The 14,986-nt window shown below is 42.3% G+C and overlaps 1 protein-coding gene across 1 annotated transcript; it reads left to right on the top strand.

Moving 5' to 3' along the window:
- The first annotated feature begins 1,054 nt into the window (after nucleotides 1–1,054).
- On the top strand, nucleotides 1,055–12,657 carry LOC121927736 (zinc finger protein 226-like). The gene is made up of 2 exons (XM_042461594.1): nucleotides 1,055–1,136; nucleotides 10,277–12,657. The coding sequence occupies exon 2, from the start codon at nucleotides 10,333–10,335 to the stop codon at nucleotides 11,521–11,523; it is 1,191 nt and encodes a 396-aa protein (XP_042317528.1). The 5' UTR covers nucleotides 1,055–1,136; nucleotides 10,277–10,332; the 3' UTR covers nucleotides 11,524–12,657.
- Nucleotides 12,658–14,986: the final 2,329 nt, after the last annotated feature.

Raw genomic sequence — 14,986 nt, 5'->3', positions numbered from 1 at the left:
ATGATATTCCTTCAAGTATTAAAAGGCTATCATAGCCTGGTATTCAGTTGATACTGCCTTTCCCTGAGGCTGAGAGTGTGTGACTTGCCCAGGGTCACCCAATGGGTTTACATAACCCAGCTAGGATTCGAACCCTGGCCTCCAGAGTCCTAGTCCGATGCTCAAACCACTACACAATTACAATTACATGTAATGAAAACCGGAGTGGTGTAGTGGTTTGAGTGTTGAACTAGGACCCTGGAGTCCAGGGTTCGAATTCCGGCTCGGCCATGTAAACCCAGTGTGTGACCTTGGGCAAGTCACACTCTCTCAGCCTCAGGAGAAGGCAACGGCAAACCTCCTTGGATGAAACTTGCTGGTTGGGGAGCCAGTGAGGCGCAGTGCGGTTTGCGTGTTGCGCTATGACTCAGGGAGACTAGGGTTCTAATCCTGGCTCAACCATGGAAACCCACTGGGTGACCTTGAGCGAGTCACACTCTCTCAGCCTCAGAGGATGACAACGACAAACCCCCTCTGGAGGAACTTGTCAAGAAAAAAAATTCATGATAAGATTCTCCATAGTTAAGGTCAGGGAACCAGTGTGGAGTAGTAGTGTATTTTGTGTGTTGTACTATGTGAGGCCACAGTTCGAATCCTCATTCAGCCATGGAAAGGTTGACTTGGAACGTGTCACACTCTCTCAGCCTCAGAGGAAAGCATCTGAGCACTTGGGACTTTGAACTAACCCTGCTAAGAAAACCCCAGGAGAGGTGCCCCTGAGGACTGTGTTTGTTTGTTTGTTTGTTTGTTTGTTTATAGTACTTATACTCCTCCCTTCAGCCCTAGAGGCTCGAAGTCCAAAATGACTTGAGAGAGCATTGGGGTCGCCATAAGGGCTGAACGACTTGGAGGCACATAGCCTTGTGTGGGGTTTTATTATTAAGCAACTTGTGGAAGAAGTGGCCCCTCCCCCTCTTCTGAGGGCATTCGAAAAGAGCCGGGCGTCGCGAGGCCACACCCCGCGCCTCGATTGGCTGGCGGCAGCGGCGGTGGCCACGCCCACCGGCCCCAGGGCAGGTGAGAGTCAGTGGCGCGAGGCCCCCATTGGCTTTTTGCAGCATCCGCGCGCTCTGGTCCCAGCAGCAGCACAGCTCTAGGTAAGTCCTGTAAGTTAGGAGTGTTCTGCAGGATGCCTGTTCCTAGCAGAATCCTCCTGAGCTCCACTAAGAGAAAGGCCCTTGGAAGTAAGAGCTTGTGTTGTAAAGTTTTTAAAAGGGGCGTGCTCAAACAAATGGCACTGCTTGCCCATAGGGAAACATTGGAGATGTTTCCTATGCTTCCCTATAAGCAGGTATTGCCCAATATTTCCCTATGGGCAAGTATTCCCCAATCTTTCCCTATGGACAAGTATCCCCCAATTTATTCCTATGGGCAAGTGTTCTCCAATGATTTCTTATGGGCAAGTCCTGTCATTTGTTTTAGCACGTCCCATTCTTAAAGTGTTTTTTTGATCTTGTGAGCCACCTTTCTGGGAGAAATAAATAATGAAATAAATACTTAAGGAGTGGGGCAGGTGGCCCTCTACAAAAGTTCTTTCTGTTGACTCCAATCACATCAGCAAAGAGAAGGGTAAAATGAGGTAAGCAGAGGATTATTATTATTATTAATATTAATATTCTGTGAGCCTTCAAGTCATTTCTGACTTAGGGGACCCTAAGGCGACCCTGTCACAGGGTTTTCTTGTCAAGATTTGTTCAGAGGAGGTTTACCATTGCCTTCTTCTGAGGCTGAGAGAGTGTGACTTGCCCAGGGTCACCCAGTGGCCAAGCTTGGAATTGAACCCTGGTCTGCAGAGTCTCAGTCCAACACTGACCATCATGCTGCAACCTCCAGTCCTAGAAGGGTTCACACTCTCCTCGAAGGACTGTGTTCGCAGTCTGGGGGTGCTTCTTGATGAGGAATCAGGTGAATGCAATGGTCAAGAGTGCCTGCTATCAGCTTTGGCTGATACTCCAACTGCACCCTTTCCTGGATGACCTCAAAACTGTAGTACATGCACTGGTAACCTCGAGACTTGACTTTTGCAATGTGCTCTACATGGGGCTACCCTTGTGCCTAGTCTGAAAACTTCAATTATTGCAGAATATGGCGGCCAGGTTGATCACTGGAACATCTAGGAGTGACCATATAACACAAATATTAAAGCACTCCACTAGTTGCCTATTAGTTTTTGAGCACAGTACAAGGTGTTGCTTATTACCTTTAAAGCCCTACATGGCTTGGGCCCAACCTATCTAAGGGATCGCCTACTTTCGTATAATCCACCCCATACAGATCCTCTGGGAAGAATTTATTGCAACCTATAAAAACTAGACTGCAACTTCCCAGAGGGCCTTTTCTGCAACCGCTCCCAGCCTGCGGAACGGCCTGCCAGATGAGATCCATCAAATCACCAACTTAGTAGGCAGCTTCAAGAAAGCTATCAAGATGGATCTCTTCTGGCAGGCCTTTCCAGAATAAACTACTCAGCCACATGGTGATTGTCCCCCCATATATATTATGACTCTGCCACTTTTATTGCTTCGAATTGTTATGTAATTTTAAATTCTATATTGTTTAATTGTCTTTTAAGGGGGGATATTTTGTATATATGGATGTATTTTAACTCTTGTAAACCGCTTTGATTGTTTTTAACAAAAAGCGGGATATAAATTAAAGGTTTTTATTATTTATTTATTTATTTATTTAGCTTTTCTTCTTCAAGCCCTAATCTCCAAAGTCCAATGGTCAAACCAGTATGCCACATGCTGGCTCTCCAGAGGCAGCAAGGGCAGAGGATGTGTCTTGCTAAATTCCTTCCATCTTGAGGAAGGGTTAAGCCAGTGGTTCCCAAACTTTGGCCTTCGAGGTGTTTTGGGCTTCAGCTCCCAAAAGTTCCAGCTAGCTTGTCCAGTTGTTAAGTACTGGGCTAAGCCATCCTCTTCCCAGCCCCCTATCCATCTTCCGCTCCGTCTGCTTGTATCAGCCACTTGGCCCTTAGACTTACAGCAGATGAAACTTGTGTCTTGGGGACAAATATATCATTTTAAATTCTGAGGGGTGGGTGGCTTTTCAAGTAGGAACCCACTAATTTATTCAGGCCAACTGAAATACACAAGGAATTGTATCGATCGGTGCTGTGGAGAGACTTTATACTGTCTAGGTTCACCCCATATGCTGTAAAAATGTGGAAAAATGGCATTTTGTCTTTGTATTTTGTGTTGAAAGCTCAGAGTTTGGATTTTGTTTTTCTTTTTAAATACAGCTGCTGAAATCCCCTAGCTAGCATGTTGGTGTACTGGCTGAGGGATTCTGGAAGTGGTAGTACATTCAGCCCTTCTTACCCATGGATTTTGTACCCACAGATTCAAGCATCCACAGCTTGAAAATATTCCCCCCAAAAGTGTCAATTCTAAATAGCAAACCTTGATTTTCCATTTTATATAAGGGTCGCCATTTTGCTGAGCCATTGTCTTTAATGGGACTTGAGCGTCCACGGATTTTGTTATCCAAGGAGGGTCCTGGAACGAAGCCCCAGCGGATAACAAGGACTTACTGTGCAAGTGAATAAAGGTCTTTCACATTACTCAGTTACACCAGGTTGAGTCTGCCATGGGTTCCATCCTAGGATTGACAGTTTGGAGAGAGGTACTTATAGATTCTCAACTGGAGAGCTCTAGTGCCTCATTGGATGCATCCATGGCAGTTAATGTAAAATCAAAAGTGCTGTAATTGAGTAGTGTGAAAGAGACTGCTCAAGCTCTGTGAAAAATTAATGTGAACATGTAGGCTACCTTTCTTTAATCTCATGTTTTCCATATCATTTGGATGACAGCTGCCAGCAGTGATGCCAAAACCCTGGCCTTCCAGGTGTTTTGATCTCCCAGAATCCCAGTCTGTTGGCCAAGATGGTTGAGGCTTCTGGGAGCTGAAGTTCAAAACAGCTGGAGGACCAGAGTTTGAGAATCACTGGTGTAGTCTGGGACATCTGATACAGATAAACATGTGAAAGTGCCTCATGCTAAGCCAGGCCATCATTCCATCTAGCTCCCTACTCTGGCAGCAGCTTTCCAATGTGTCTGACATATTTCTTTGTTTACTTTTTTTTTAATTAAAATTTATTGAGATCATAATCCATTGAGAAAAGTTTAAAAATTATGAATACTATATATATCATGGAGCAAATGGGGTCAGATCAGAAAACAACATAATTGATCACATTGGAAAAGTGGGGTAAAAATAAACTACTACTACTACTATTATTATTATTATTATTATTATTATTATTATTATTATTTCCATGAGTTCAAATGTTGAGGAGGGTGTTCTGAGAAATTAACAAAAATAAAAAAGGCTAACCATTTCTGTTCCAAAGGAGTATGACATGATATCATGTTGGTCCTGTCTGATAACTTTTCCATTAAGAAGGTGTTCCAGAACCTTTGCCACCAGTTCACCATGAGCAAGCAGCCTGTCTTCCAGTTCTGTGCTATCTCCAAACAAGTAATAGCAAGAAGGAAACAAATGATGTATTTATATTTTAAGTTCCTATTATTACTGGTAAATATGAACAAAAGTGATGACCCAGGGCAAAGAACAAGTCTTTGGTTTATGATACTCAAGGTAACTGAAAGTACAGAGCGCCAAAATGGATAGATTTTATCACAGTGTTAGCACATGTGTGTAAATGTACCTGTACAATCACAGCATCTCCAGCACTTAGAAGATGTTACAGGTAACACATATTCTCTAACATACTTCTTTCCCATATCTACTCTCTTTTCTGAGGGCGAAACCCAAAAGAGATGGCATTCTTTGTGACTGTTGTAATCCCGTCCAGATCTGAACTAGGGCATGTGGGGGAGGGAGAAGAGAAGTTTAAATTACTGGATATGGTGGCTTTTCTGCGAACACAGCATTCTTTGCCATTGCAAGGAACTGAGGGACTAAATAGGCAGCGTAAAGGAGGAGTTATTTGATTCAGTAAATTGTGAACTGTGCAGTCAGGCAGTACAGAAATGACCTCTCTGGCTAAAACCACTATAACAAGATGGCAGTTGAGAGCCAGCATAGCATAGTGGTTTCCGACTTACGGCAATGCTAAGGTAAATTTATCACAGGGGTTTCTTGGCAAGTTTCTTCAGCAGGAGAGCCAGGGTGGTGTAGTGGTTTGAGTGTTGGGCTACAACACTGTGGAGACCAGGGTTCATTTCCCAACTTGGCCATAAAACCCACTGGGTGATCTTGGGCAAGTCACATGCTCTCAGCCTCAGGGGAAGGCAATGGCACTTGCCAAAATAACCTCATGATAGGTTTGCCTTGGGGTTGTCATAAATCGGAAACCAGTTGAAGGGACACAACAACATGGAAGTAAGGCCCATTAATTTAAATGTGTCTTCTTTTCTAAAACACTTGGGTAGGATTGGGCACTTGTTGAGCACAACTTGCTGGTTGTACTGGAGGAAGTGCAGGGGTATCTGATACTTCACTCAAAGTGTGAAGTAATTTTGTTGTTGTTGGGTGCCTTCAAGTTGTTTTGGACTTACAGTGACTCTAAGGTGAACCTATCAGGTTTCTGAGGCTGAGAAGGTGTGACTTGCCCAAGGTCACCCAATGGGTTTCCATAAGTGAGGAATGGGGACTCCAACCCTGGTCTCTAGAGTTGGATGCTCATGGGGTATTGATTATATGGTTTGGTTCTTACATGAGCATATGTTGCAATGTCTACGTTAATTTGTTTGAGCAAGAATTTGTGACTGTGCTGCCACTTCATTCAGGATCATTGCACTATAAAAATTTTCCTTGCTTTGATCTTGAGTCTGTGAGGAAAGTAGAATCTATTCTGTACTGAGCACCAGAAAAAGCTAACTCTTTAAAACCATGCTCTTTTGGCTGAGCGAAAGAGAGGAGGATCAATTGATTTCCAAAGCTCATCTATACAGACCCCTTATTTCTGTATCCTCTTAGAACAGGAGTAAATAATGTATGTCTCTCCAAATGTGGGATGGGGTGCCAATAATTATCTCCATAACCAAGAGTGAGGGATTATGGGTGTTGCAGTCCAAAAACACCTGGCGCACCACCCTTGCCCATTCTCTCTTAAAAATTGAAAGCTTGGTGTTGAGTTAGTGGTCAGGTGAAAAAGTATTATTGTCACTACTGTTAGATCATGCTAAGTATGATTCCTGCAGCAGTTAAATAGTAGGATGAATAATAAACCAAACTCCATATTAAATTAATGTCTTTATTAAATAAGCTCCCTGCAAAAGAACTGCATTTCATGCCAGCATTTAAGTTTATTAGATCTCTCCATAAAGAAAAGGTGTTGCAAAAAGGTGGCAGGGAGGAGATTGAAAAAATTGCAAAACACACTTGATCTTAAAGTCTTTTATATATCTCTATCATATCTTGAATTTAATATCTTGATGGAAAGAGAAGAGTTAACAGATATTCAAATATGGCCCTGTTGGGTACCTGCCCTATTGTCTGGTTGCAGCCTTATCATGACAGTACTTATAGCTGCTAATTGCAGTCCATTTTGAAAGCCTGCTTTGGACAATAAATGCATTGACAAGATGAGAATCACTTAAGATGAAAAGTTGTAGTTGCTTTTTCCCAGTGCAAAAAGACACTGTCAATGATTTGCATATGCTTCAGTTATCATAAATGGTTAAGATAATACAAACATTTAATTGAACAATGACTCTTTATCACCTAGTACTAAGCAGGAAAGAGTATAGACTTGCAAATGAAAATTTATAGCAGGTCAAGAGCAAATAAATGAGTTGGCATTCTGGCAAGTGAAGAGGCAATCTAGCCATGAAGCTTTCTTTATCAACTACTCATTTGGAATCAGAGCTTGGAAAAACTACTGTTCCGATTACAGCCTCAGAATACTCTAGCCAGACAATGTGGTGATACTGATAGGGAAATTTGGGGACTTGTAGTCCAAAAGCTAAGTTTTCCCAGCTTACTTTTTTCCCAGCTCTGCTTGGGAAGCAAAGTTGAAATTGCTTGACTTGCTTTCTCTGGTCTAATGAGCATTAAGGCCTACTTGGTTTTCCCTTTTGAATTTCAGATCCTACTGCCTTCTTCCCAAATACCTTCCACTTTCACATACTGTCAGTTCTTGCCCTTTGATCAGAAATAAATCTAAAGTAACTAAGGTTTCATCCACACTGCAGAAATAATGCAGATTGATGCTGCTTTAAGTGCTGTCGTTCCATTCTATGAAATCCTGGGATTTTTAATTTAACAAGGTCTTTAACTTTCTCTGCCAAAGAGTGTCTCAGAAAACTGCAAATCCCAGGATTCTGTAGGATGGTACCATGGCAGTTAAAGTGGTGCCAAACTGCATCATTTCTACAGTGTAAATGCACCCCTCGTCTCTGTTTTTGTGATAGTCTAAGACATGGGTCAGAATCCTATATATGTTTTTTAAGGGAATACTGTAATTTCACTAAGGTTAATGGAGATAACTTCCAGACAGTTTGGAACAGTTACTTTTTGGGGCAACACATTTCAGAATTCCCCAGCCTGCTTGGCTGGGGAATATTCTGTATGGAGGAATCTGAGCAATTGTCTTTCTCTTATGGCATTTCCCACAGAAGCCTGAGAGTTAAAAACATAGTTTTGTAATGGAGATTTAAGATATGAATCCAGGTGTGACTGGATACAATACAATACAACAATCCTGCAGCATTGCAAGTCTCCATCTTGTACTAGTCTGAAGTTCTGACTATTGCAAGGAACTGAGGCAGCACAACAGCATCAGTGTGACTGCACCCACATGTGTTCTTACACACATGTATCATACAATCATAGAGTTGGAAGAGAGCACAAGGGCCATCCAGTCCAACTCCCTGCCATGCAGGAAAGCCAGCTGCTGCAGACAACTGTGGAGGGACCAGGAATATAGATAGCACTTCCATGCTGGACATGAAATATGCAAAATACAATTTCTTTTCGGCTGACACAGGCACCATGCCCAATAGACCACCTCCCAGGCCTGTATCCTACAAGCTGAATTCCTGGCAAAACATTGGAACAAAATGGGGACTGGGACAGCAAGCTGAATGTACTGTGGAAAGGCAAGAGAGAAGAGGTAGACAAACAGAATTGTCACTCACCCAGCAGCATTAATGTAAAGCAACCATACAGAGAAGGAATGCTGGGAAGAAAGGTAAGAAGCCTTTAGTGGCAGCCCTCACTCTCTAAAGGCATGGCTGTTGGTGTGGCTTACTGTCTATGGGCAGAGCATGGTAAATAGATGGATCATTGGTTTATGGGAGAAGCCTGTTTGATAGCAGAACACTGAGGAAAGCATGAAATAAAATTAGAAATGTGGAAGGACATCTTAGATAAGTTTGGGAAAGCAATGTGTAATTTTACAGTGAAGAAAAGATATACTCTCTTAATTTTCACTACTGGATTCATTTTGTTGCAGTAAAACAGGTCTCTGTGGGAACCCCAGTTTACTGGGGATGAGCAGGCAGGCTGACTCCCATTTTCCCCCCACTTGCAATCTGAATGATTAAACAAGCTATGAACTATTGATTCTTTCTTTGGCCTGCTGGGAGAGACCCAAACCAGAATGCACATGCAATGAGGAATAATCCAGGTACCAAAGGCTTGTGGTATATTTAGCCAACCACTCATTGTGCAAGTAGAAGTGCTTGGGAAATGGCATTCAGAATGCTCATCCCGGCTTGGATGGCATTCTTCTGTCATGTGCAGACCTTGCTTGTGGGGGCAGACCAGTCTGATAAGCACTTTCAGGTCCCAGTGCTGGATTCCAGTATCAGCAAGAGTACATACCTCTCTCCCTACTCTCCTGAATGTGCTCTAAAGGCCTGCAGAGTCTGCAAGGGGTGGGAGAAGACCATGAAGACCAAATGCTATCTCCATGATGTTTGATTAAGTGGGAACAAATGAAGCACATGTTTAACTCTTTCACTGAATTAAATATGCCTTTGTTCAGACCATGACCAATATGTGTTAACTAAAAAAATGTGTTGTTGTTAACTGCCCTTGAGTCGACCCCAACTCATGTGGCCTCTGCAGGTAGGCTGCAGGCCAGATAAGATAGACTCAATCAGGGATGTGATTGAGTCTATCTTATCTGGCCTGCAGCCTACCTCTCTTTCTACTACTTTCTACCTTTGCTAGCATTATTGTCTTTTCTAGTGAGTCATGCCTTCTCATCATGTGTCCAAGTATGACAGCCTCAGCTTGATCATCTTGGCTTCAGCGAAGGGTTCAGGTCTGATCTGTTCAAGGACCAACTTGATTGTGTGTTTTTTGGCCTCAGCATTCTTCAGCGCCACATCTCAGATGAGTCGATTTTCTTATCCACTTTCTTCACTGTCTAGCTTTTACATCCATACATGATGATGGAGAATACAATGGTTAGGCAATTATAATTCTAGTGCTCAGTTGTATATCTTTATTCTTTAGGATTTTGTCTAGTTCTTCCATGGCTGCCCTTCCCATCCCTAGTTATCTTATTTCTTGACTGCAATCTCTTTTCTGATTAATGTTTGATCCAAGGTATGGGAAATCTTTAACTATTTTGATTTCTGGCCATTATTCTTGTTTTCTTTATGTTCAGTAGTAAGCCTGTACTTGCACTTTCTTTAACCTTTCTTCCTAATTGTTTTCCATAAGTAATATGGTGACATCCACATATCTTAAATTGTTGATATTTCTTCCTTCTATCTTCACTAAACAAGTTACGGTTTGCCTAGTTACTCAGTGTTTCAGTGTACAGCAGTTGATCTGTTCAATTCAGTTTAAATAATTTGAAATAGCTTAAAATTCTCAGTGTAATAATAATAATAATAATAATAATAATTTATTTGTATCCCGCCCAGTCAACGAGGAATTCAGGTGGCTAACAACAGTGGAAGTATAATAAAAATACAATAAAAAACAAACTAATTCCTTCCCAGCCCCCCAGCCATATAAAGCAGACAATAACAATAAGCAGTATCAGTACAGTGGCAATCAATAGGAAAACATATGGTTCATAGAAAATCCTTTCCCCAACCCCTCAGCATGGGTCCACATCAAAACAATATTAAGCAAATTAAATATAAACATAACATAATACCTGATAGGGGAAAAACATCAAAATTAAAAAGTCTTTTATAAGTATTTTGTTCTTTTCCTCCATGAGGCCTTCACTCTGATGACTTCACTTGACCTATTACAACTGTAGGGATTTACACTAATGAAAATATTTTGGATCTCTTCCTAGGGAGAACAGTAAATTGGTGCTAAAGACTATCAAGCAAAACTTGTCACGGTGTCACAATGGAGATGCAAGTGGATTGGGAATCTGCAGGTGATGCATGCAACTCCAGAGGAGATTATTCTGGTGAATCCAGTTGTATTTCTGATTGGATAGGTGAGAAAGCCAGCCAACTGCTAAAGGTAGAGGAAGACGACGTGCCAGTTTTCTGTCCTGCAAGCAACCCTAATGCATTTTCAGATAAGGTGGTTCTCTCTCCAGATTCATATTCCACAAGAGAGGAAATCTCTTCAAGAGCATCTTTGAAAATATCAGCCTACTGCCAACGATGGGATGCAACCACCCCTGGTGTATATGTCCCTTCTGGCTCCAGATATAACTTCCATTATGAAGGTAAAAGCCTGGAATTCCAAACATTTGAGCATTGTAAGCATTCTCCAAGGGGAGAGGAAGAGGAAGAAGAGAATTTCATCATCCTTGTTGACACTTTTGATGATGAGAATCTGCCACCCCAGATAGGCAAACCTTTGCTCCATCACTGTAAGAAGTGTGAGAAGTCTTTCCAAGATCTCAGTAGCCTTGAGGAACACAAGCAGCTCCACGAAGTTAGAAATTCATACCAGTGCTCCCTTTGTGGCAAAGAGTTTTTACGTGCAGCTAACCTGCGGATTCATAAGCTTTCCCATTCTGCAGAGAGATCACACAAGTGCCCAATATGTAACAAGGGTTTCATTCGCCCCGCTGATGTCTGGAGGCACCTCCGCAGCTTCCACAAGGTTGAGCGCTCCAGTGTTTTGAGAAATGCCATTATAGGGAATCACTGGTCTGGAACACAGCAGAATCAAGATGATAGCAGGAAGTCTGGACAGCTAGGTTCTGTTGTCAGAAAACGTGGAAAAGATGGTTCAAAGTTCTACTTCTGCCCAATATGCAATAAAGGTTTTAGTAATTCTAGCTTGCTTTCCAAACATAAAGTAATCCATCGGGAGGAAAAGCCATTCAAGTGCAAAGAATGTGGCATGGCATTTGTCCAACTGGTCAGGTTGAAAAGGCATCACCAGACACATACAGGAGAGCGTCCTTTCTCCTGCAAAGATTGTGGCAACACCTTTACACGTCTAGGTTCATTAAAACGCCATCAACGGATCCATACTGGAGAGAAGCCCTATTCCTGTTCCTACTGTGGCCTCTCCTTCACAGACTTGGGAATTCTAAGGAGGCATGAGCAGACTCATGTAGTCATCCAAGCATAGTTTGTTTGTTTGTTTGTTTGTTTTTGCCTGCTCCCAAATATCAAGAAAACTCTCCTTTTAACATTTCAGATACACAGATTGTGGCCTGTTCTACACTGATGTAAAGACCAGGATTGTTTTTCACCCACCCTTTTAAATTTTTTATTTTGTTCCGAAGTGCCCAATGGGGGCAAGGAGAATTTCACCATGGTTTTGGCCCTCTCTGACATTTTTCAAGAGAAAGTTACCTGTTACGCTTTTCTGGGTCACTTCATGTTGGGGTAAAAAGGGTTTTCTTGGGCCTAAAAAAATGTAGCAGTGGTGGTACAGCAGTGGTATGTTGCCCTCCAAGGTTGTCTGGGAACCGTTGCAGCCCCAACTGTTGGGAGCAACAGTTGTCCATCCCTAAGGGAAAGAATTGTGTTCAACCTTACAATGGGCAAGATCATCTGCTGTTACTCACGATAGTACATTTACACAATCAAGCCATGTCTTGATGGCACTGTCAATGTGAGTGAGCACATTGACCCATTTAGGGAACTTCAGAGGGTTGAGGGTGGTAAATGAGTGTTTATGGGGCCATGCTATTCCCTTACAACAGCAGCATTCTGGAGACCAGAGGTTCTAAACTGGTATCGGAGGCTCTTTATGTTTTAGATTTGAACTCTCAGAAGCTGCTATTATTTTTTGTTCATTTAATTGTCTAATTAAGCTTGTCTAATTGTTTATGGTTTTTGTAGCCAGGGCCTGTTTTTCATTACCTATACCAACTTCTTTTTCTTTTACGGAGCTTTTAGGGTTTTTGTTCTTCCTTGAATGGCCTTGCCTTTCAATATGCGAACCTTTTAGGTATTTGAAAAGGTCTGTGATGCTAAATCTCATCTTTGTCCTACTCTCAACTTTTAAGTTAACCAGGATCATGGATACACCATTTTTTTTCCTTCATCTGAGGAGTTGATCTGGCTGAGTGGAGACAATAGTACAAGAATAAAAATATGTTACCATCCAATTGAACTTGTATAGTCTTGTTCTTCTTGTTCTTCTGCTTCTTTTGAGGAAAGCCTAACAAGAACAAATAGCTGTGCTGTCAGAACAGGACAGAATCTACCTTCAAACAATATGTCCTGTTCTTGTTTTCATTTTAAACCGGCAACTGGTCGGTTGGCCTGTTGAGTTTATTACTTTGCATGTGGGCCTCAGGTGTAATGGGAGAAGCCTGTCCTGCAACTCTCCTTCCATACAGCCATTTGTTCAGGTTGGTGAGGGATGATACTGATGTGCAAAGGAACTTGCAATAAGTCTTTCTCACATTATCCTAATTGCTTGAAAATGGGACTTGCTTCAGCAGTTCCTGCACTATCTTAGTACCATGGGAAATAGGACAATAAAGATGCATTTGTTCCAGGGGTAAATTTTGAAACATAGGCACCCATAATGACAGTTCTCATCAGGCAACCCAAGAAAAAGTCCAAACATGTAGGCAGCAGCACTGTTCCATGTAAATATACCAGTCCTACCTGGCAATGGCCTTTTGCAAAACTAATGGGTCTTAATTGTTCCTTCTCAACCAAACCACTATAAACAAGGTTTGCATAATAGCAATAGCCCAGAACAGTGTTATTATTACGTGAAAGTGCCTTTGTCTAAAAATCCTGGTGTTTAAATGCAAAGACTCTTGCCTCCACAACACTATTGTTTTGTCTTTCCTGAGTACAGGAGATAATATTTGGGTCAGGCTTCACTACGGTATATCTATTTGTAGGATTTGTTGTGGCTCAGACCTACAGCAGTAATGGTGGGGAGGTAGAGACATGGCAAGGCCATGCTGATTTCATGTGCTGGTAAACATTGTCTCAGTTTCAGTACTCAGTTCCTGGCTGCTAAGTGACCATTTAGCAATGGGGAACAAATAACAAGGCACATTCTAGGCTTTCTCATCCTCTGGCCTTATATCCTGGTGTAACCAGATTGCAGTAGTTATGTCTGAATTCTGTGGTTTTTAAGGCCAGATTGCTAATTGATCTCATAAACCATCTTTAATCTGGGTCATGCACAGATGTAGTATGGGTGACACCTGGCTTGACAGCACTGCATGTGAAAGGGATTTAGGAGTTTTAGTGGACCACAAGTTGAACATAAGTCAGCAATGGCAGCTAGTAAAGCCAATGCAATTCTAGGGTGGATCAATAGGAGTATATTGTCTAGATCAAGGGTAGGCAACCTTTTTGAGCCGGGGGCCGGGTTGCTGTACCTCAGACAACTGGGGGGGCGAAGCCAAAAAATAAATAATTAAATAATTTTTTTAAAAAATAAATAAATAAACTGGGACAAATGTAGGGCAAAAATTTCAAGTGGAGGACACTTTTCTAACAAAATGGAGGACACGCTAAAAATTTGCTGATTTTTCAAAAAATGTTAATATAAATGCATGTTTAGGAGGCTTCTATAGACAATTGTCCCCCTTGCCCGCCGCTTGCCCCCCCTTGCCCGCCTCCTCCTGATAAGCCAAAGGCCCCATGTCCTCACGCGAGAGGCCAAAGGCTCTGGCGGCAATCGGCGGCAGGACCGGGCTGGGGCCAGTCCCAAGGCCTTGCCAGGCCGCATCCGGCCCACGGGCCGCAGGTTGCCTACCCCCGGTCTAGATAGAGGGAAATAATAGTGGCACTATTATGCTTTGTTATTCTGCTTTGCTGGGTACCAGTTTAAAAAGAATGTGGACAAACTGGAGCATGTCCAGAGGAGGGCGACCAAAATGGTGAAAGGTCTGGAAACCATGTCCTCTGAAGTGTGGCTTAGCGAGATGGATATGTTTAGCTTGGACAAGGGAAAGTTAAGGGGTGACTGTGGTAGACATATTTAAATATTTGGATGTCATATTGAGGATGAAGCAAGCTTGTTTTCTGCTGCTCCAGAGAATAGGACCCAGAGCAAAGGATTCAAACTACAGAAAAAGAGATGCCCCCTAAACATTAGTAAGAACTTCCTGACAGTAAGAGCTGTATAACAGTCGAACGCACTTCCTTCAGATGATGATGGAGTCTTCTTTGGAGGTTTTTAAACAGGCTGGATGGCCACCTATTGGGAGTGCTTTGATTTGTGTATTCCTGCATGGCAGGAGGTTAGATTAGATGGTCCTTGTGGTCTCTTTGAACTATGATTCTATATCTTGGCTAGTAAAATGATAATAAGCCATTGTTACCTGTTTTGTAGGCATCAAGGAGGAGCGAAAGCAGTGAGAGGCATAAAGAGGGAGCTCATATGAAATGGTTGCTCGTTTCCACATCATTCAGCAAACTAGGGATACAGCATCCACACAAGGTCAAATAAGGCAGACATTTGGAATGGGCGTAACAATGTTTTTGATACTAGGAGTCAGACTGTAAAATTGTTTTCACTGCTTTGAAGAGAAAGTCATATCCTCTATGATATTGTATATTGTGCATGTTGTTGTGTGCCTTCAAGTCATTTCAGGCCTACAGCAACC

The sequence above is a fragment of the Sceloporus undulatus genome, chromosome 4, assembly GCF_019175285.1.
Source record: "Sceloporus undulatus isolate JIND9_A2432 ecotype Alabama chromosome 4, SceUnd_v1.1, whole genome shotgun sequence".
NCBI lineage: Eukaryota > Metazoa > Chordata > Lepidosauria > Squamata > Phrynosomatidae > Sceloporus > Sceloporus undulatus.
Note: the sequence above shows the minus strand (reverse complement) of the source record. Positions and strands in the feature narration are given on the sequence as shown.